The 21,858-nt window shown below is 40.6% G+C and overlaps 1 protein-coding gene across 3 annotated transcripts in view; it reads right to left on the minus strand.

Annotated features, from left to right (window-relative positions):
* Positions 1-21,858, minus strand: part of CNTLN (centlein) — a 172,862-nt gene that overhangs the window by 78,320 nt on the left and 72,684 nt on the right. For all 3 annotated transcript variants that reach the window (XR_014214775.1, XM_082204580.1, XM_082204581.1), the window contains 2 exons: positions 17,855-17,980; positions 3,181-3,281 (listed from right to left, as the gene is read on the minus strand). Coding sequence is in view for 2 of the 3 variants with exons in the window: in XM_082204580.1 (XP_082060706.1) it covers positions 3,181-3,281; positions 17,855-17,980 (227 nt within the window). In the remaining variant the exon portion in view is untranslated. The remainder of the gene's footprint in view (positions 1-3,180; positions 3,282-17,854; positions 17,981-21,858) is intronic.

A 21,858-nucleotide genomic window follows, 5' to 3' on the forward strand; every position in this document is an offset into this window, starting at 1 on the left:
ATACCCACTATACCGGCTAAAGGTTTGCTTTAGAACCGTCATTCAAAAGTAAAGCAGACATGGCAGGTCACTTAAGAACTTTCAATTCACAAACAAAGGAGGAGCAAAAGAAAAGCCTGCTACTCTCTGTAGGTTAGCAATCCTCTTGGCATAAACAGTGACTAACAAGTTTGTTAGAGAGAATTAGATCTTTCTTTTGTCTTTGGAACATGTCATGGCCAATTAAAACTTCTGTATTCGCAAAATAAATGGAGCACCAGTCTAAAGATAATAGAAGCTGAAAAAAGTAAAATTGTGCAGCTGGGGAATATGTACCTTTACCTTGATATTAATCTATCAGCTCCCATGTTAGTTCCAAGGCTAGTCCCTCAGCACAGTGGTACTGCATACATTTGCTACTTCCTTTAAGTAACATGCAATGGTAACACATAGAGGCTTTTCATCTTTTTCTAAATATTCACTCATTTGAATGTCAATTGTAGCTTTTACATCAACATTTACTTTTGAGGGAGTTTTTTGTTTTGTTTCTAATAATAAACTGATCAAAGCACTCAGCGTTAAACCTTATAACATGATTAGATATATGAATTACAACTACTGAATATAAGATTTACACACACTGAAAACAAAGGTGATTTAAATATCTTTTTTTTCTGGTGAGCCAGAATTTAGGAAAGCCACAATGCAACAAGAGAGAGAGAGAGAGAGAGAGAGAGAGAGAGAGAGAGGAGTTACAAAGGTTCATTGCTACCAAGCAAAGTATGCAGAATTCACTCTAGATTCAGGTGTCGATGGTGAGGTTAACTGACACAACACTGACTAAATGTCCAGATTACAGTTAAAATTAAGCCAGAGCTGGCAGTGTATCTCCAGTCCCTCAGAGGAATGCTGCAGTCCCTCCAAGTGCCCCGGTTTTCCAGGAACAGCGGATATAAGCCGCACCTGTAAATAAGCCGCACCTTTAAAAATCAATAGGAAAAAAGAAAAATAGATATTCCCCTACCAATCTGAACTGCTTCCTGGGGGGGGGGGGCTGCGCCACTTTGCTGGCAGCCTTCCCCCCTTCCCCCTTCTTTCCAGCGCCGCTTGGGAGTGGCGGGTGGGCTGTGCGCCGTTGCCCTGTGCTCCCGGTGGGGCTCCCCACACCCCGCATAGGGAAGTTTGTTAATGTTTAATGTTTAATGATGTTTGTATATATGTTGGAAGCAACCCAGAGTATAGAGAGTAATATTGTTGTTGTTGAATAGGACAACCCTATTTTCATTGGAGTAATGTTGGAGGATATGGTGCTCCCATTCCATGCCCCAGCCAGTCTGGAAATGGAACCTCAGAATACTATGAATAATAATAACAATAATTTTACTATTTGTACCCCGCCCACCGGATTGGCTTGCCCCAGCCACTATGGGTTTGGAGTGTTCAAAGTTTTGGGCTGCGCACATGCACGGGGATGTTGCTTTCCCCCACCAAGAGATTCTGCTTCTGCACTCTAAGCTAGAGGGTCAAAATGTGCCAACGTAGAAAAAGAAGAAAGATAATGGCAAGTATTTATGGGAGGCAACTGACTCCTTTGATGGCTTTAAAAGAGGACTAGACAAATTCAAGGCTGTCAATGACTATCAGCTACAATGCCTATGTTCTACCTCCACTGCCAGAGGAATAATAATGATGATGATGATGATAAATGTATTTTTTATACCCCGCCCATCTGGCTGGGTTTCCCCAGCCACTCTGGGCGGCTTCCAACAAAATATTAAAATACAGTAACACATCAAACATTAAAAGCTTCCCTAAACAGGGCTGCCTTCAGATATCTTCTAAAAGTCTGGTAGTTGTTGCTCTCTTTAACATCTGGTAGGAGGGCGTTCCACAGGGCGGGCGCCACTACCGAGAAGGCTCTCTGCCTGGTTCCCTGTAACCTGGCTTCTCGCAGTGAGGGAACCGCCAGAAGGCCCTCGGCGCTGGACCTCAGTGTCCGGGCTGAACAATGGGGGTGGAGACGCTCCTTCAGATATACTGGACTGAGGCCATTTAGGGCTTTAAAGGTCAGCACCAACACTTTGAATTGTGCTCAGACACGTACTGGGAGCCAATGTAGGTCTTTCAAGACCGGTGTTATCATGGGAAAAGCAGGAGGCAAGAGTGCTGTCGCACACATGTCCTGCTTGCAGGCTGCCCACAGATACCCCGGTCAACCAGTATGAGACCAGGACGCTGGACTAGATGGGCCACTGGCCTGATTCAGCATACTCTTTTCTCGTTCTTATGGTTGGAAACCAAATCCCCTTAACAGCTATGCAAACAGTGCTTTTAGATCCCAGATGCCAGCCTTAAAAAAACAACAACAAAAAGCACTGAAATGCATGATTATGGTAATCGCAATAATTTGAAGTTAAATTCAATTGCTGCGATAGGGCACACATTAGAGCCAATGCCTCTATGACTTAATTATGGTAGAGTGCCATTTTAGGAGAACTGTGACTCATTTCTTACTTATTGAAGAGCTTCACAACAAAGAAAGCACTTGAAGCAATGTATATCTGAAGTGACTGACATAACTGACACAGACAAGTTGCTAGATGCAAGAGGGACAACTGCCATAGATATGGTTTGATAGGCCATTTCTTATATCCATGTATGTGATCCTCATGATTAAAAAGGGAGAAGCTGAAAAATTATTACAACAGCAAACCTCTGCGTAAGTAAACTGAGGGAAATTTATTACATTTCTTCCAAAAAGCTCAGGGCAGCTGTTTAGCCTTGTGACCTCCCTGGCAATTCTGACATCATACCAAACTATAGTTATCACCAATTGAGGTTTTTGGATTCTGGTTTCGCCAGCCAGGGTTTTAAGAAGCTTAAGTATGTTTTTAAGTAATTTGTGAATTGACAAACCACAGTTTGCATTTGGCTGGCAAACCAGCATCAGAGGCCATGATTTTAATAGTGTTTGAGAATACAGTTTGGTGTGATGTCTGAATTAACACATCATAATTATACAGCCACCGCTCTGTTTCCCACTGCAACTGTACCATGGGGCCTAGAATGAACTTACGAAGCTGAGTGTTGCGAGGACAGAAAAGAAAAGCACAGAAACAGATCTAAAACTATGGTTTGGGTTATAACCTATAATTAGCACGACACATGGTTTGTTTGACATTATGGCTGAAATAAGCCTACCTTCTCTTTCTTGTTGCAGGCATATATTCAGTTCTTGTATTGTAGCTTTATCCCTAGATGTATACACTCTCATCTGATCCAATTCTTCCTCTAAATTCAGTCTAGAAAAACACACACAAGAAGTGAGCGCACAGCAGAAAGAATGTGGGGTGAGTGAGTCAAGGAGACATACCCTACAAAAACGTGCTGAATAAAACATGTCACTTAAAATACTGAAAACTTTTATACTGAATTTCAGGAAACACATATCAGCACTAGTGTTACCTGTATCTAATGTACCATTGAATCAAATGCGTACCTCAATTTTCAAATCTTTGAAATCAAAGAAGTATTTGCTGGCAAATGTAAATGTACCGTCAAATCTAATGTGCACCCTAATTTCCACAACATAATTTGGCCAAAAAAGGTGCACATTACATTTGAGTAAATATGGTAACTTTTAACACTAGTATGTTATGAGCAGTCTTGCTCCAGAACAGTACGATCAACAAGTAAATCCTATTGTTCCATTTCTAGTCTCTTTAATTGAAAACATGTAGATACATCCACTCTCATGTTTAGTTACAATGCCAACTTTTGGGGAAATCAGCAATCAAATCACAACCACGTAAGAAGATATTTGTAAAAGATCTGAAAATAGAAAGCATTGTTGCAACGGTCTGTATTTGATTTGATTTTCTTGAAATGCAATATACTCTCTATTATGATGTTATGCTTTCAAGTTTGAGTATTTGCCCATTGACAGATTTCACAGCAAATGAAAAGATTAACTAGACAGTACTGGAATGACAGTGACTTGCTGGTACTCTCAAGCTCTGCCAGTTAACAGCACAGCGCTTATAAATGCAGATCTCTTTTTCTTTCCTGTGTGTGCTGGTTTCTGCTTCCATTATAAGTAATCAAGGTTTCAGCTAGAAATAGCTCCCTCCTATGATGAGTCAAAGTCCCATCAAGTCATCTGTCCAGCAGCAGATAGCTCAGCTGGTAGTAGAGCACGAGACTCTTAATCCCAGGGTTGTGGGTTCGAGCCTCATGTTGGGAAAAGATTCCTGCATTGCACAGGGTTGGATGATCTCTGTAGTCCCTTCCAACTCTACAGTTCTATGATTCTATATGAGAAGAACTGTGTGGCAGGAGCAGCCCTGTCCTCTCAGTCTAGAAACCTCTTCTTCCCGAAAAATAGAAGTGCATTACACTAAAACTACAGTGGTGCCTCGCAAGACGAAAAGAATCCGTTCTGTGATTCTCTTCGTCTAGCGGTTTTTTTGTCTTGCGAAGCAAGCCCATTGACGGATTAGCGGATTAGTGCTATTAGCGGCTTATCGGATCAGCTGCTAAGAAGCTTAGCGGCTTAGAAAGGGGGGGGAGGGGAAAAAACCTGCAGGAACTCGCAAGACATTTTCGTCTTGCGAAGCAAGCCCATAGGAGATTCGTTTTGCGAAGGACCTCCAAAACGGAAAACTCTTTCGTCTAGCGAGTTTTCCATCTTGCGAGGCATTCGTCTTGCGGGGCACCACTGTATTTTAATTATATCCCTTGCATTTGAAGCATATTAGCAACCAGCATTTAGCTAAATTAAACCAGGATACAGAAAACTGGGGGGGGGGGGCTCAAAACTTCAGCCTAAAAAAATTACAAATAAGTAGGAAACAGAATAATTGTCTTTATGAAGACATCATAATGATTACAGATTAACCAATTATCATGACCTTAGGCAACGTACCGGGATACATGCAATAACCAGAGGCATTTATGTAAAATCTTATACACAAAGCACCTGAAGCACATAAGCAATTCCAGGAGGATACATCAGAAAACTTTTTAGATCACTCCTCACAACTTCTCTATGATCCGTCCTTATGAAATAGATTTTATTTCATTTCATTTTGCATTGTCTTGGATCAGGTGACAACTCTGAGGATCAATGTGCACTATATTCTGTAAGCAGTGCTATTTCTCTAGAAAAAGAGGTGCCGGAGCTCACCATGAACATCTCTCTCATTCTCTTATAATGGCAATGGTGCCCACCTGAGAGGTGCCAGAACTGAGCTCCTGTAGGCTCCAGCTGAAAAAAAAGCCCTGTCTGTAAGATATTTTACTACACGTAATTGCTGACCCTTTAGATGAAGGAGAGTACATAAATTTTCAAATAATCTTTCAAACAAAATCATAGATATAATCATCAAAATCATACAGAGAGCTAGGATTGGCTGCACTTCTCAATTAAGAATACATTTAGTGGTAAACTCATTTCCCCCTGCATTTTGTGTGAAACAACCCTTCAGTGAGGAAGGTTTGACTCCCACCAAAATAAAAATCTTCAGTCCTGTGAAACACGATAATTGAAGCTTTGCATCCACCCATTTTTGCCTGAAAAACATGGTAAAAATCAGGATTCAAGATGATATTAACAGATTGGAAAAGAGGGCTAAATCTAAGAAAATGAATCTCTATAGGGACAAATGTACGGTTCTGCACTTAAGCAGGAAAATCAGCTGCACAAATAAAAGATGGAGGACACCTGGGCTGCCAGTAGTACAAATGATAAGGGATTTTAGCAGACTACAAGTTTACATGAGTCAAGAGTGTGATGCAGCAGCAAAAAAAGCTAATCCTATTCTAGGCTGCATCAACATAAGTATAGTGTTTCGATCAAGGGAAGTAATAGTACTGCTCTGTTCTGCCTCGGTCAGACCATATCTGGAATAATGTGTCCAATTCTGCAGACCACAATTTAAGAAGGTTATTGGCAAGCTGAAAACGTGTGCAAAGGAGGGTGACCAAGATGATCAAGGGTCTGGAAACCAAGCCTTATGAGGTACAATTGAGAGAATTGAGTATTTTTAGCCTGGTAAAGAGAAGACTAAGAGGAGATATGTTTTTGTTTAGTCTTTTAGTCGTGTCTGACTCTTCGTGACCCCATGGACCAGAGCACGCCAGGCACTCCTGTCTTCGGCTGCCTTCCACAGCTTGGTCGCTTCAAGAACACTATCCAGCCATCTCGTCCTCTGTCGTCCCCTTTTCCTTGTGCCCCCAATCTTTCCCAACATCAGGGTCTTTTCCAGGGAGTCTTCTCTTCTCATGAGGTGGCCAAAGTCTTGGAGCCTCAGCTTCAGGATCTGTCCTTCCAGTGAGCACTCAGGGCTGATTTCCTTTAGAATGGATCGGTTTGATCTACGTGCAGTCCATGGGACTCTCAAGACTCTCCTACAGCACCAGAATTCAAAAGCATCAAGACTATCCCATGAAGGATGGAGCAAGCTTGTTTTCTCCTGCTCCAGAGGCTAGGACCCAAACTAATGGATTCAGGTTACAAGAAAGGAGATTTTGACTAAATACCAGGAAGAACTTTCTGACAGCAAGAACTGTTCGACAGTGGAACAGATTCCCATGAGAGGTGGTGGACTCTCCTTCCTTGGAGGTTTTTAAGCAAAGATCTGGTGATCTGTCATGGGTGCTTTAGCTGAGATTTAGCTGCATTGCAAAGGATTGAACTGGATGACTCTTGGGGTCCCCTACAACGCTACAATTCTATGAGTCCTTGATTTTCATTAAAAATCTTAATGGATTTTCAAATATAGAGTTATGTAATGTTTGGTAGAAGAATAGTCCAAAGGGGTGTGCTGTAATTAAAATGGCATTCCATGCATATTTGTCCAGCTTGCCAGAATATGGAAAACAGCTGCAGTGTAGAAAAGTGACACCCCAAGTCAGAATTGCAAAAAGGGAACATGGAACAATCCACTTTTCCTATTGTATGATATCCTTCTGATACATATGTAGATAATTCCACTATTAAGAAGTTCGTTCCCCAAAAGTATAGGTATACGCTTCTGCTTCTGAATGTCACTGATCTTTTACTATTTATTTAAAGTATTTATGAATCACCCGTATTCATAGATTTCTAAGCGATTTAAATAAAATATAAAATAACTCGCATCATAAAATAAAACAGCAGAATATTAAAAGTGACTGGATAAAATTAACATTCTGGAAAGGCTGGCTGGAATATAAAAATGCTTTCGCAGCACGTCGAAATCCATACAATGCTGGCGTCTGCCTCATCTCCACTGGGAGAGTGTTCCATAATGCAGGGGCTACTGCGCTCAATGCTCTCTTCTGAGCAAGCTTAGAGAAATTTAATTTCTGGGGGCATTAGGCACCTGAAGAAGCTGGGCCTCTGATTATCTCAGGGATCTATGTGACCTACAGGGGGTGAGGTGCTCATTAATATACCACTGCACCAAGTTGTTCAGGGCTTTGTTCACTGGTACTAGCTTGAGGTGTGAGGAGGGTGAGGAGACGCCTCGTGGGCAATGGGTTGCAATGGGCTTGCTCGCAGGCGAGAGTGCGGAGCAGATGGGGCGGGGACTTAATTTGCCTTCCAAATCAGAAGTGGAATGCTGGGCAGCTGCTTCTGCAGAGAGAGCATCAGTGCAGCTCATGAGCACATACCCAGCGTGACCGGTGGTTATTTTGTCGTTTTGCTTGTTTTATATTATAAATTGTTTTATATTAGGGACGTGGGTGGAGCTGTGGGTTAAACCACAGAGCCTAGGACTTGCCGATTAGAAGGTCAGCGGTTCGAATCCCCGCGACGGGGTGAGCTCCCGTTGCTCTGTCCCTGCTCCTGCCAACCTAGCAGTTCGAAAGCACGTCAAAGTGCAAGTAGATAAATAGGTACCGCTCCGGCAGGAAGGTAAACGGTGTTTCCATGCGCTGCTCTGGTTCTCCAGAAGCGCCTTAGTCATGCTGGCCACATGACCCGGAAGCTGTACGCCAGCTCCCTCGGCCAAAAAAGTGAGATGAGCGCCGCAACCCTAGAGTCGGCCACGACTGGACCTAATGGTCAGGGGTCCCTTTACCTTTTACCTTGTTTTATATTGTTTCGATTGATTGTATTTATTGCACTCTTATTGTATATCCTGGTCCGAGAGCATACAGGCAGGCAATGCAGATCCTGCAGCAAGCTGTCGAAAACCTGCACCTGTCTGCAACTGAGCCGCAACATTCTGTATCAGCTGGAGCTTCCAGGGCAGAGCAAAGGTAGCCCCACATAAAACAGACTGCAGTAATCAAGTTTAGAGACTACCCATAATCACCTGCTGCAGAATCTTGTACAGTTAGACTTTGTTTGAGGGGAGGGGCTTGGTAGCCATATTTGCTTCCCATGTACAAATGATGTTGATAACACTTATCCTTTATCCTGTAAACTGCTACCTGTTCTTTCAATGCTTCTCAAACACGGGATAAAAGCATGATAGAATATTTAATAAAAACTGCATTTAAAAAGGTGAATGTGACTACTGTTAATCCTAGGCGGAATTTATGCCACTGCTGGTCTACTCATACAAAGCTGAAGGTTCCTGTTCAATGCTTCTAACTGGCCCTGTTCCTCCTCCCTTTCGACATAAGTCCTTTGTATAACATAGCCACCATAGCACAGCCAATAACAATTGGTTCACTAGGAACTCATTAACTAGGGCTGGCTTTCAACGTCGTGATAGATACCAGCTAAACATCACGATATACCGATATATCATATTGTCTGAAATAAGGATAGAGCTTGGTAGAGGCATTGATTGGCTTCACGCTTTTTCCCACTTGGTGATTTTTGCATCACACGCACACACACCATGATTTGTGATATATTGCCAGGTCAAAATTATGAAACTGATATCATGATATAACTTCTAACTTGTTTTGGAGGATATAGTGATAGATTGCCCAGCCCTATCAATAATCTGTTTATGCTACCTGACAGTAACTGAAAAAACATGAAAGGCTGATGGGCAGCTTTTATTTATTTATTTTTCAGGTAGCATGAGGGGCTGGAAGTACTGAGGAGCATGGCCAATAGCTGCCTCTTCACAAATAAATAGCGTGATTCATGTTGGTACGTGACTTGTTGTGGCGCAACATAATTTCTTTATGCCCCTTGACGGAAAAGCAAAGACCCCACAACACATTACTTGAAATACTATGGTGTCAGCCTAGTGGCTCATAGGATTACCACTTAGTTGCATAAACCAGAACAATCGTCATACTAAAGTGCTTTTCATCATGACTCAATGAACCAGAAATATTCTTTCACTTGCTGTGAGGAATGCTGTTATGTGAATATAGGAGGGTTACTAGGGAAATAAAGCTGTTTTTTGTTATTAAGAAAAAGGAAACCTAACACCAATTTTTCCTCAACGAATCCCTGTAAAACTGCTGAAAAACCTGCCCTTTAATTCTGCTGTCAATACAGATGTCATAAATTAAGGCTGAAGAAAACAACATGGCTCAATGTTCTCTTATTCTACTTCGCCAATATCCCCACCCTGCCAGTCTTTAAAGTTGTAAGATCTGAAATAAGCTTGAACCAGATCTGACTTCTTAAGCAGTCAAATACTGGTATGACAAAAGTTTTCCCTTTGCTCCTCCAATGTTAAGATTCAGGTACATCTGCTTGCAATAAGGGCAAGAGATGCTCTTTCAAAAGGTCTGTATATTTGTGTGTCAACTGACAGCTTTGGGAGGCGAGAGCAAATCTTGGAGCAGGTGTTTGATCTAGCCTGTGTGAGAAAGCAAAAAACCATTACATACATTGGGGGATAAGGCTGCCAAAAGAGTGTAAAGCAAAAAAAGAGAGAGAAGTACAAGCATTACTTACATTTTAGTCATGTTCGTGCTACAGAGAATGATTTATTGAATTCCTTGGCCAATTTAGACTATCTGAAAGTGATTGCAGTTTGATAACTATCAGCTAGCCAAGGACAGCTGTTCAACATTTTCTGGATCTTCCAACCAGGGTTAGGTGAACAGCCACTGCAAGCACATCAAGTTTCAGGTGGTTGAAATGCCCAAATAAGGTATATCATAGAAACAAATGGTGCCTGGGTGTGCATCTGTTTGAATTCTTAATGTCTTTCCTGGATATATTTTTCCCCAATTAATGACCGAGAAACATTTGCATGTTCACAGTCGTGAACTGGGTCAGTTCGGGGTTCGCAGCAGCAGTAAACTATGGTTGGGCATTACATGAGTAAACCCTGAGCTTGCGCACTCCTCCTTCCAGCCCCACCACACTCTGGGCTCCGATTCCTTTAAGGATTTCTTGAGTGTCAGCAGGAAGTGAAACATTGAAGAGTGAGAGTGAATTGGCACGCCTGAGCCTATTATAACTGATCAGTATCACAGGGAGGGAATAGCCGGCTGGCACCCTAAATAAGAGCACTTCTGCTAGTGGTTGAGATCCAAAGCAACATTTTGTTGCAAGTCCCATTTGTTTCAAATGTACAGTGGAACCTTGGTTCCCGAACGGCTTAGTTGCCGAACAAATCGGCTCCCACAATGCTGCAAACCCGGAAGTAAGCGTTCCAGTTTCCGAACATTTTTCAGAAGCCGAACATCCAAGGCGGCTTCCGCTTGAGTGCAGGAAGCTCCTGCAGCCAATCGGAAGCCGCGCCTTGGTTTTCGAACGGTTTCAGGAGTCCAATGGACTCTCGGAATGGATTAAGTTCGAGAACCAAGGTACCACTGCAAAGTATGATTTGTCCAAAACTGGCAACAAAATGTTGTGTTTTATCTAGGTATTTGGTTAAACGGGATCTTTTAATTGTCCTCATTACCTTATGATGTCAGAATGATAATTTGCTGTTTATTGAAAATGTTTATAGGATTTTGTGGTTTTTACATATTGTCCCTCCACCCCACCCCACCCCGTTTACCTTTGGTACTTTGTTCCTTGCTCTGGGATTTAAAAAGCTGGACAAAGAGTAGCCTATATATACTGTAAGTAAATAAATAAGCACATTTTAATCTGCCATTCCTAGGGTTAATTGGCTCTTGGGAGTCCCTTCAAACATATCTGTGTGGCTTGGGAAGATGACAGCAAAGAAAGCAATCCTGCCATCCCAACTGCCCACCTGTTGCATCGCCAGAGCAATGTTGGAGGGGACCATGCTACTCAAGCAACTCCCATGTTGCAAAGGTAGCTTCTGAATGAAGCCTGGGCTCAGTCCTAACAGAAAAACAAAAGGGAAGAAGGGAGTTTGCATTTTATCGCTGCCTTCTCTCTGTCATAAAACACAACCTTGACTCCCTTTGAGTGAGTTAGTCAGTGATAAATCATATTAATAAGTTCTCCCAACCACAAATTGTATGCGAGGAGTATTACATTCCTCCTCATTATTTCAATTTGAGAAAGGAGGTTATTGGGCAGCATGTAGGTATTAATCCACTTAAGGACCTACATAGAGGGAAAGTGACTGAAGCTCAGAACGCCTTAATTTTTAATAACAGTCAGCATTATTAAAAATAATTTAATGTAACAGGCCTATCTCTATTAACCTCTGTGAAACACCTTATTTAGATAATCATTGCCTCATTTGTACATAAACTTTTTCATAGGAGACACATCCCTTCCAGGCCCTTGAGAACCTTTGGCAAATCTAAAAGCACAATAAAATTACAAAATCAATCAGAGCAGCAGCGGTTCTCCTTCTCTGGCTCCCAAACATCTCTCATATTGATCACCAGCCAGAAGATCCAATAAAATAGCCGCTCCCTTTCCACATCACATTCCCCCCCCCCAAATAAAAATTCCAGTCTCATCTGTAGCAGCCTTTCTTCAAAACGCTGCTTAACTAAATGGGCTTCTATAAATGCCTGGAAGGTAAGAGGAGGAGGAGGAGGAGGAGGGAAGGCCACAACAAGCTAACACAGAAAGGATGTTGACAGAATTCTAATTACGGAAACAAGGCATTGATATGGCCACTTAATGTTAAATTCTTGTGCTATTTCCCTGGTATGTGCTCTTGGAAGAATAGCTGCAAGAAAAATGACCCAATTAGAGACAAGAGACCAAGAGTTAGTTCACCCGGGCCTTTTCTCATTCCGATGAAAAGTCCCAACTCATCCTTCCTCACACTCAAATGTGCAGAGTGTTGGTGTGTGTTTTATTCTGTTTTTAGTTTATCGCTGCTGTTGATTTTTTGATATGTTTTAGGCAGCTGTTCGTTTCATTTTTTCTGTGAAGCACTTTTGAGTTGTTGGGGGTTTTTTTTACAACCAAGCAGTGTATAAATTTTATGAAATAAATTTATAATAAATAAAGGAAGTGTATAAATTGTGGCACAGGGACCTAGCCCCTGACAGTTTATGTGCCCACGGCAGCCTTTTTCCCTATCTGCCCCAGACTCCAGGCCTAACTGCTTTTTAAAAATAGGATGTTGAGAGATTTTAGCAACACAATCCTACATCTAGTCCAAAGTAAGTCCCACCGATGTACATCACAATGCTAAACATGTCTACTCAAAGTAAGCCATACTGAACTCAGTGGGGTTTACTCCAAGATAAATAGGATTGAGGTTGCAGCCTTACTTCCAGAAAAGTAAGTACAGGAACAGGATACTGGAAGAAACCAGATTCAGAGCAGGCTATGTATCAGACAAATAAATTGCCCTGTTCAGTAGCTCTGGGGTCCTTTATAGGAAGGTGACGGGTATAAATCTAATAAATAAATAAAAATTATAAATAAAACACACCATCAACACTTTTAAGGGCATCATAAACTATAATTCTGCTGCAGCTGTGTTCATGTTAGATGTGTACAACAGAGGGGGCAGGCACACCTGCTGCTGCTGCTGAAAGCCATAAAATCACTCAGGTCGCATGCTGCAAACATAGACACACCATCAACCAATGCACAGTGTCTGAGCTGGGCAGCAATGAGACAGAGGCAGAAAAGGCAGCTCTAGTCATTCATAACATTTGTGCATTGGCCAAAAAGATCATTTGCCAATCACAGCTTTGACTTTATTCGCCGGCTATAAACCTGTAGTCTGCCGATACATTTTTTTAAAAAACGATAATTAAAATTACTTGCTTTTAACACTTCTTGTTGATAATTTTAATGTTTCTTATAAAAAAATCAAGTAGTACATAAATGTTGTTAAATAATAGTAACAATAATGCCTCATTGTGGCATATGATGTGAGAATGTTCCAGTGATATATTCATTTTGGTCTGAAGTTGTTGTCCGTATTAATGTTGTCCTGGTGAAATCTTTTATCTTTCATGTACTTTTAAACTACATTATTCCAGTATGGGGATTAATGGAAGGACAACAAAAGGGTATTTCATGAACCCTTTTATAGTTGCTAAGAGAGTTATACGTTGCGCATGGAAGGGTAAATACCCGCCATGCAAGGGTCTGAGGACCTCACCGCCTTTGCCACATTTGAACACATTTCTTATAAATGTCAGTTTCATGTGGATACCTATCTGGACATTTATTTGACACATATCAATTTATATGTTTAAATTAAGATGGCTGTATCAATACTTATTGTATTTTTTAATGTGAGCTAATGGGTTTCCCCACATTGCCTACCTCTTTCTCTGTTCTTTTTGCTTGCTTTGCTAAATTTGTTAATAAAGGAGGAGTGGTGACTACAGATGCCGACGATAGTGGTGCAACTGGTCTGAAGACGGTGTACACTGTACAGTTCATTTAAAATTGTTGTAGTCATGAGGTTTCATACAAAATTCTCGAGAAGAACATCTAAAATATAGTTCATAGAATAGATGTGCTTTTAAAAAAAAAATGGCTGTAAAGATGTTCAGCATAAAATGTACTTTAGTTCACCTGCACTTATGTCTCAAATTAGGGAAGAAAAGACGTGGGTTTGGATGCCAAGGAAGGTACAATCAATTAGCCCAATAAGAGCATCAAGTTCCATGTAGAAGCATAATCCCAAAGAAGTGTGGAAGCAGTCATAAGTGTGGGATCAGCAAATTTAGGGCTTTTCTTCCATGAGTGATCAAGGACAAAGCTTTTGATGCAGATTACATTAATAAACTGCCATCCCTTCTACCTGGGAATAAAAGGAGATGAAATACTTCACCCATGATTGTGTGTGCATGGCTACACTGCAAATGTAACCGAAATCCTAGTAGCTATTGACAATTCTTCTTCTTCTTCTTCTTCTTCTTCTTCTTCTTCTTCTTCTTCTTCTTCTTCCTTTTCTTCTTCCATTGCAGCTCACAGTTCTATTTCAGAAGAGCTAGTGCCTACACTAACTGACGTAGTGTTTTTAAAAATATGTATCTGTGGCATAAGTGTCAGCAACTGAAGGAAACATCTTTGCCACCATCTTTGCATCTACAAAATAGCATCCAGTAGATTTTCTCTGGAGGCAAAAGGTGGAATTGGATTCTTTAAATCCAGAGCCACGGGAAGATCCTTGTCTCTTGAGATGAGGTTGATGTTTATTGTACCCCTGTGCTGATGGATCTGTTTCAACCGCTACGCCATCTAAAGCAGAGAGTGCACTCTGTGCTATACCTACAACAAGCCTTAGTTTGAAGTAATCAAAGAAAGGCTGCTACAATAATTGCTTTTGCTAAAATGGAGAAAGGAATAAATACGACAATTTCATCCTTTTACCCCCAGTAGAATAAATGTTTCAGAGGCACACAGTGGAACTCCTGACCACTTCCCCATTAGAATGCCTTTTTAAAAATCATCTCCTGTCCTCCTGCACATGATCAGCATATTTATATCCCACTGCTAAACTTTTGCTCCCAGAACAGCTCACAACAGTATGAAACAAATAATCAGGTCCGTGCATCTGAACAGGTCATCAGCCAAACACTACCAATAAGATGAAAGAAGGAGAGCTCCTTCCATCAGCTCAGCGCCTCTTAAACTGTTTCCATTCTACTTGGTAATTTTAAGAGCTACTATTTAACTTTACGAACTGGTGCCTGAGTGTGCTTTTTTGCTCTTTCCTCCTTGTCGTGACTGTGTGTGTGTCTGTATATGTGTGTGATGCCTTTTAGAATGTAAGCATGCAGGCAGAGACTGCCTTGTTTTAATTGCTTGTGTGTAAGCCCCCTTGGGAGGTGATTTAGCTGAAGACTGGGGTACAAATGCTCTATCTTAATTAATTACTATTTTGCCATGTGTTGTGTTAAAGGTCTGCTGAGTGTGTCCTGCAGAGTAGTTTCTTTCCCTGGGATGTGAATCATCACAGGATGCATGCGATAGGGGGCTTTAGCACAAACAGCGTACCTGATCAATTCTTTACATTCCATACAAGAACTAACAAGACAAGCTATATAAAATCTGTGTGGGGGGGGGGAGCCTTTAAGGAACATTAGTTGACCATTTAGTCACAGAATACTTAGATAACCATGCCTGGTACTGAGACATCTTGGACACAGTGCTACAATTAATGAATTGGGCATCTGTACTAACTGCAAATGTAGACCAGTAAGCGGCTCATTTTAGAGCAAAGGGGAAAACATTTGCCTGTCACCGCTCAATATCTTTATTTTAGAAAATGATCTTTATTGTGTTCTTCCCCCCTCTTCAGCTGACTCTCTAGCAGAGATAGGCAACTTTTTAAATACAAACTATCAGCAGATGCCATTGACTAAAAACATCACTGATGTAATATGTGCATCAGAGAAGACCGGTACACTCTTACATCTTACCCAATTTTTCTGCTGGTGATACTGATGTTCTAAGAACATGGCTTTATCACTTGAAGCCTTCACAGGAAACATAAGAAAACGACCAGTAGGACCAGTCAATTTATGATCTTCCTTGTCACTGAACAGCATTTGCTACAAATCAGAGGTAGACTCGATGATTGAAGATAAAGCATTTGAAAAATGAGTAGCTCCTTTTTTGCAAATCTGTCACAGCACAGTTCATAATCAGAACTTTGTATAAGTCTTTTAAGCCTTATTTATTTCTTCCAGTATTCTATCCTTAACAAACCCCAGTCCATTTAATATTGCTTTTTCCTTGAAGACCAAGGTTACAAGGAAGCTCAAATGTGGATTGAACTGGAACAGGTTTTTACAACACTACACTATGTTAATTGGCCTCCCAAAACAGAGTCATCAATTTTTTTGTATTATTTTTTTTGCTGCAAATGGCCACTGTTGATAATGCAATTAGCACCATCTGTACTTTTTTGCATTTTATTTCACTTTGTTTCTTTTGTGATCTCAGTGTTTATGTTTCTCCTTCTCCCAACCATGCAAACCTCATAAGACAGGATAACACTTCCTGAATCTGATGAAATCGACTGACGTCAGTGAAAGCTTATGCCATAATAAATGTGTTCAACTTTAAGGGAGGGGAGGAGAGGATGGGGAAGTTTGGTTGCACTCATGGAAGTTGTTCGGAGCAGGCAATTGTTTGATTGTTAGATACAAACTCCTGTTATATTTGCTGCAACCAACTAACATGACTATCTTTCTTGAAAAAGCACTACCCAAGCTTCTTCCCATAGCGTTTTCCTAAGATGTCAGAATAATGCTGAAATGCAACTGGCCAGTGTAGGGTCTAGTGCTTGGAACAATGGAGTAGAATCAGAATTCTAAAACATTGCAAGACGCAGTAAAAAAGATGTAAAGAAGATCTCCAGCTTTCAGAAATTCTATGGTAGAATCCCATATGCTACTATCTTTATGTGATGATACAAAAACCTATGATGCCAGTAAATGTGTCAGAAAATCATTATCCAAGCGATCATAGTGTCATTCATATATATATATATATATATATATATATATATATATATATATATATATAAAACACATAGCTTGCGCTATGGATACAGCAGTATTTTTGTAGTTCCAACAGTGAAGTTTTAAAGGTAGGTCCTTCAGCATTTTACTGCCAAGATAATATTCTAGATGTTCTATCAATGCAGGCACACTTCTGACAAATTTGCTGAAGTCTCAGAAGAACGGGGGGGGGGGGAGAGGGGGACGTTCAGAGTTTTAAGCACACTCAATGCTAAACAACAAAATCAACTTGACAAAAGACATTTTAAAACATAATTAAAAGAATAATTATGCAATCCCTACCAACTCCCTTTTTTCTAGTATGAAAGGGAAATGCTCTTACTTTACCAGGGTGAGTGTAATAGTCTATGAATTATAAGATCAAAGAGGCAAACTGTATGTTTTCTAAAGTAAGAATTCCTTCTCCAAGTTTTACACTTACCACAGCTAAAAGAGCTGTGTGAAGGGATCAGTACTAAACCCAAAGGACAGGCTGTGCATGGCAAGAAAGAGAGCAACTCCCTCATGCCTTTCGCAGGTCACTACGAAGGACCATGTTAGCAGATCCACTCCAGACCCTTAACAGGCAGCTCTGCTGCTACCAGTAATTAGCTTGGACAGCTCTGGCTCCAAGAGTAGCAGCAAGGCTACACCATAATGAGCTCAGCTGGGATTAGCAGGACAGGGCAGGGAACCAAGAGAGCTGAGGCATTCTGCATTGCGTATGTATCAAGGAGATCAAACAAGGATGGCTGGCTAGGTTATCCCCTCACCACCTCATTCCAAAAATGAAGCACGGCAGTGTGTAAAATACAGGCTAATGAAGAGCGACACCTCCAACAGATGAGAGCCACATTAATTAACACAATCCCTAGATCATGTAATACAGTTTCTGTTAGTGCTAGCAAACTTGTTGTCACTGATTTAAAAGGAGGGGTGGGAGGAGGACGGCGCTTTCCTCTCTGTTTCTAGGAGAGGAAGATGATTTAATTTTGGTATTTGAAAGGAATTCCTTCGTGTAGCCTTCAATGAGAAGAAGATTTAGCAAACTAGCAGCACGTTTCTCAATGTATATGTATTTTAAAAGAAAGAAACTCACTTTTCAATCAATAGCTTTTTGTGTTCCTTTTTGAAATACGCCAGCTCGTTCCACACAGCATCAGAATCTTCTTGACACAGCTGCCGGGGATGAGAACGCTCTGTTCCATTTTTACCGCTTCCAGGCCTGTATTTAAACAAACAATGACAAGAACAAAATCTATAAAATAAACGGTTTTAAATGTCCGTGAAAAGTGTAATGTCCCAACACTTGACATGTAATGACATTACTGAAACATAGCCCCTAAATTTTCACGTCAAGAAACTGAAATTCCTGTTAACTAATTTCAGAAGGATAAACTGCTGATGTGGCGCTAGAGTTCAGAAATGGTGTGTGTCAAACTGCAACGTTCGCCTTCGTTTGCACAGTCAGCAGGGAGAAAGTGAAAGGTAGAGATGTCAGACACGGTCTCAGAGAAAGGTGAGGAGCCACCAATTCTCCCAGCACCCAGTGTCAACTGATCCTTAAGTAGCACAAACACTTGATCTGAAGGAAGGAGCTAAGCATATATCAACACACAAAGACAAGAAGGAGGAAGCTCTTCCTCATGATCTTGGCAGCTCCTTTTCAGACAATCAGAACTTCACAAACCATGGTGTTTTCATACACAGCCCTCATATGGAGACGCTGGTTCCCGCAAATGGTGCTTCAACATTAGTGGTGCCAGTTACAAGCCCACTGTCAGGCTTCTGTACTCCCAAAACCACCATAGCGATGCAGTCTACAACTTCCTGCACAAAGATCCATGACATCACAGGCATACATGACACCTCTTTTCTTAACTCATTGTGCTCCACAATCCAACTGGCTTATAGTCAAAGCACAGAATTCTGGTAAACTGAGATCAGGGCTCTGCTTAGCCAAGAGACACACTGGGTGGCCTTGGATATGTCCACGCCTTTCAGACAAACCTACCCCTGCCCCAGGGTTGTTACTAACATAAAATTATGTAAATCCACATAGTGCCAGTTTTCTGTTTGGAGAGAGTAAATCAATTGCATTTGAACAGAATGTTGCTGTTGTACAAGACACTACAACTAAGCTCGGGATTCTACTGTCTTTCTTCGGAAGGAATTTGGAGATGTGATTCATAAGCATGCCACAACACAAACATTACATGAAAGGCTTTGTGGCAAGAACTGACATATGACATTGTCCACTTTCCTCCCAAGAGAATGCTGCTTATGACCTTACTACATGTTCAATTTACGTTCCCATTCTGCTGTGTTTGGGGAGGTTTGAGCATGATCCCACACAGTGTGGACAGAAAAAGACAAATAATCAACAGACAAGAGGAGAAAACCCCTCTAATTTATGCCTTGCATAAACAACCTGGTTGACTATGGTGAGTCATAAGTGCAAAAACAAATTGAAATAACAAAGTGGTATGGGAAACATTTGATAGGCAGTAGAGTGCAAAAACTGTAACAGAAGAAAGGGCATAAATAGAGGTCATATTAACAGTGATAGGAAGAGAACCAAGCAATTGAATCAAATTATAAAGCAATTGAATCAAATTATAAGCCAATACAGATGTATTTGCACATGTTCCTGAAAAAAAATTATATGTCATCTATATTATTAATATATTTATACATTAATATTTGAATTTTGAATACAATCTGTTAAGGTATTATTGATTTATTATTAGTTTTATGAGATTATTATTCCTATTATTATACCTCTTTCTAACCATTAAAAACTGTAAATTAAAATCATTTCATTTTTAGAAAAATAAAAAGCCTTCTAAAAATAATAAATTTATAGAACAAATGTTCTCCATTCAAATTATATATAAACAATGCATAGGTTTTAAAAGTGCATGCAATGCCCTATATTTTCATTTACACCAGAAGGACGGTTTACTGTGTGCGATAATGCCAAGCAGAATGAGTTCTAGGGCAGTACAATGCTTTACACACATGCTGCCTTTTGATGTCCCTGTAAAAGCCACATGGCGAATTCAAGGAACATGAGATTCCTTTGTTCCAGCAACTCTGATTGGATTTCTTGTGTCTCAGGTAAGGTATGGATGTGAGTTTGTAATCTTCCCTTTTGCATCTGGTTTGACAAAGTCCTGGTCTAATTATGTCTTAGAATCACTTCTCTCAAAGTGACCTTGCAAGTCAACAAAACATCTTTTATATTTTAAATCGAAATATTCAGCTTGATCCAATGTTCTGTGGGTGCTCTGCTGAATAGAAGCAGCTCCTCGCAAGAATTTCCCATTCAAAACAATACTGAGCTTCAGGTACATAAAGTGGATGGGATGCCCCAAACACTGACATGAGTGTGGAAAGTGCCTCACACCTCCACTGAACAAAAGCCAGTGTGTATGGAACGATTCTTGGCATCCTTTGGATTCACCTTCTGTGCAACCAGAGCCATTCCTGATTACTAATTTACTTCAGAATAATTGCGTACAGCCACCATTCCGGAGGAAAGTATGTTGGTTGCAATGGCCTCACATATTCAAATAGCAGCATTTTGTTTATCAGAAAATGTTATTTCTAGCAGTCAGTACTACTATGTGGAATGGGTTTGTGCATCTGCTTTGGACACCTAAAGGATTGTGATAAATGACACAACTATTTCCCTTGCCAGAAGCTTATATTTGATTTTGATTATTTTTTTTAAGACTGGAAAACCCTCTTTATAAGCTATGCCTCCCCTTATACATGAGGAATCAAGAAACGCTTTAAATATTCAAGAAGTGCAACCACTTAAAAGTCTCTCCTCCTCTCTCCACAATAATGAGGAGACCTGTGGCTCAGTGGCATGGCACATGCTTAGCATTCAAAAGGTTCCAGGTTCAGTCCAGATCTCTGGACGTGTCTGGGAAGGATCTATCTGAAATGGGAAAGTCAGAGCTGTCCGTTGAAGCCAGCACTGAGCTACAAGGGCCAATGGTTGGCTTTGGTATACGACCACTTCCTATGTCCCTATACCATGTTATTTCAAAAAAAATTTCTTTTCACAGTTTAGCCATCCAGTAATGTACTGCTCAGAGCATATGCCTCCCGATTTAAGATAATATAATTGCTATTCCCTACAGCATGTGGGAAACCAGGCATGATAATAATATGTATTATTAGTATTATTTATTTAATTTGTATACCACCCTATACCTGTAGATCCAAGGGTATCCTGATACTGGATCAGAGCTAGTATAACTGTGGTCCTAAAATAAATATTTGAGGGGTTTTTTAATTGTCCAGAAAGTTCCTTGCTCAGTGATACTACAAACCCTGTGCACAGATGACAAGTTTATAACATTAAATTTATTCATTATCCCAGTGGAAGAGGCATATTCAACCAACATATCAAAACTCCTCCTATTGAAGACTGGGGCTTTTCCAGGGAGAGGAACATCCATGCTAATTTGCTGTGTTCATTGAGCACCATCCCTATGTGGTTGTGATTCTGGGCTAAATAGCTCAACAAAAACTGCTTTTATTTAATTTGTTAAGTGAACTCAAGTGTCTCAGAGTGCTCCACATCTTAAAACAGAAAATAAAAGGTCGTTGTGTGTGTGTTTTTGTACCAGTTCAACATACCTGGAGCCCCCATGGAGGCTCCCATTTGGTTAGGGCAGAGGGAGGGAAATAATGGAAGAAGAAAAGGTGGTCATTTCATTTCTTTTAATAAACCCAGGCACACAACAGCTATCTACAGGGAATAGAAAAACCAGCAAAGGCCCCTGAACAAATCAATACATGGCCTTGATTCAGAGTTATTCCTAAAAACCCATTCAAAGAAGTAGCAGAATCTCAATTAGTTTTACTGTTATTTTCACTACCATTGCTTAATCCGGGTTTATGAATTGATCACTTTCTTCCCTATAACTTATAAGTATAAATGATTAATTAGCAACACATTCTGGTGTTGAATTACCAATGCAATCTGTGCAAATTAATTGTGGAGCTCCCAAGAGAAACCCCCCCCCTTTACTGACCATAACACTCAAGAGGGTCTGTAAGGCAGGAGGCTGACTTTCAGATATT

Source organism: Podarcis vaucheri (genome assembly GCF_965113315.1).
Source record: "Podarcis vaucheri genome assembly, chromosome: 17".
NCBI classification, from domain to species: Eukaryota; Metazoa; Chordata; class Lepidosauria; order Squamata; family Lacertidae; genus Podarcis; species Podarcis vaucheri.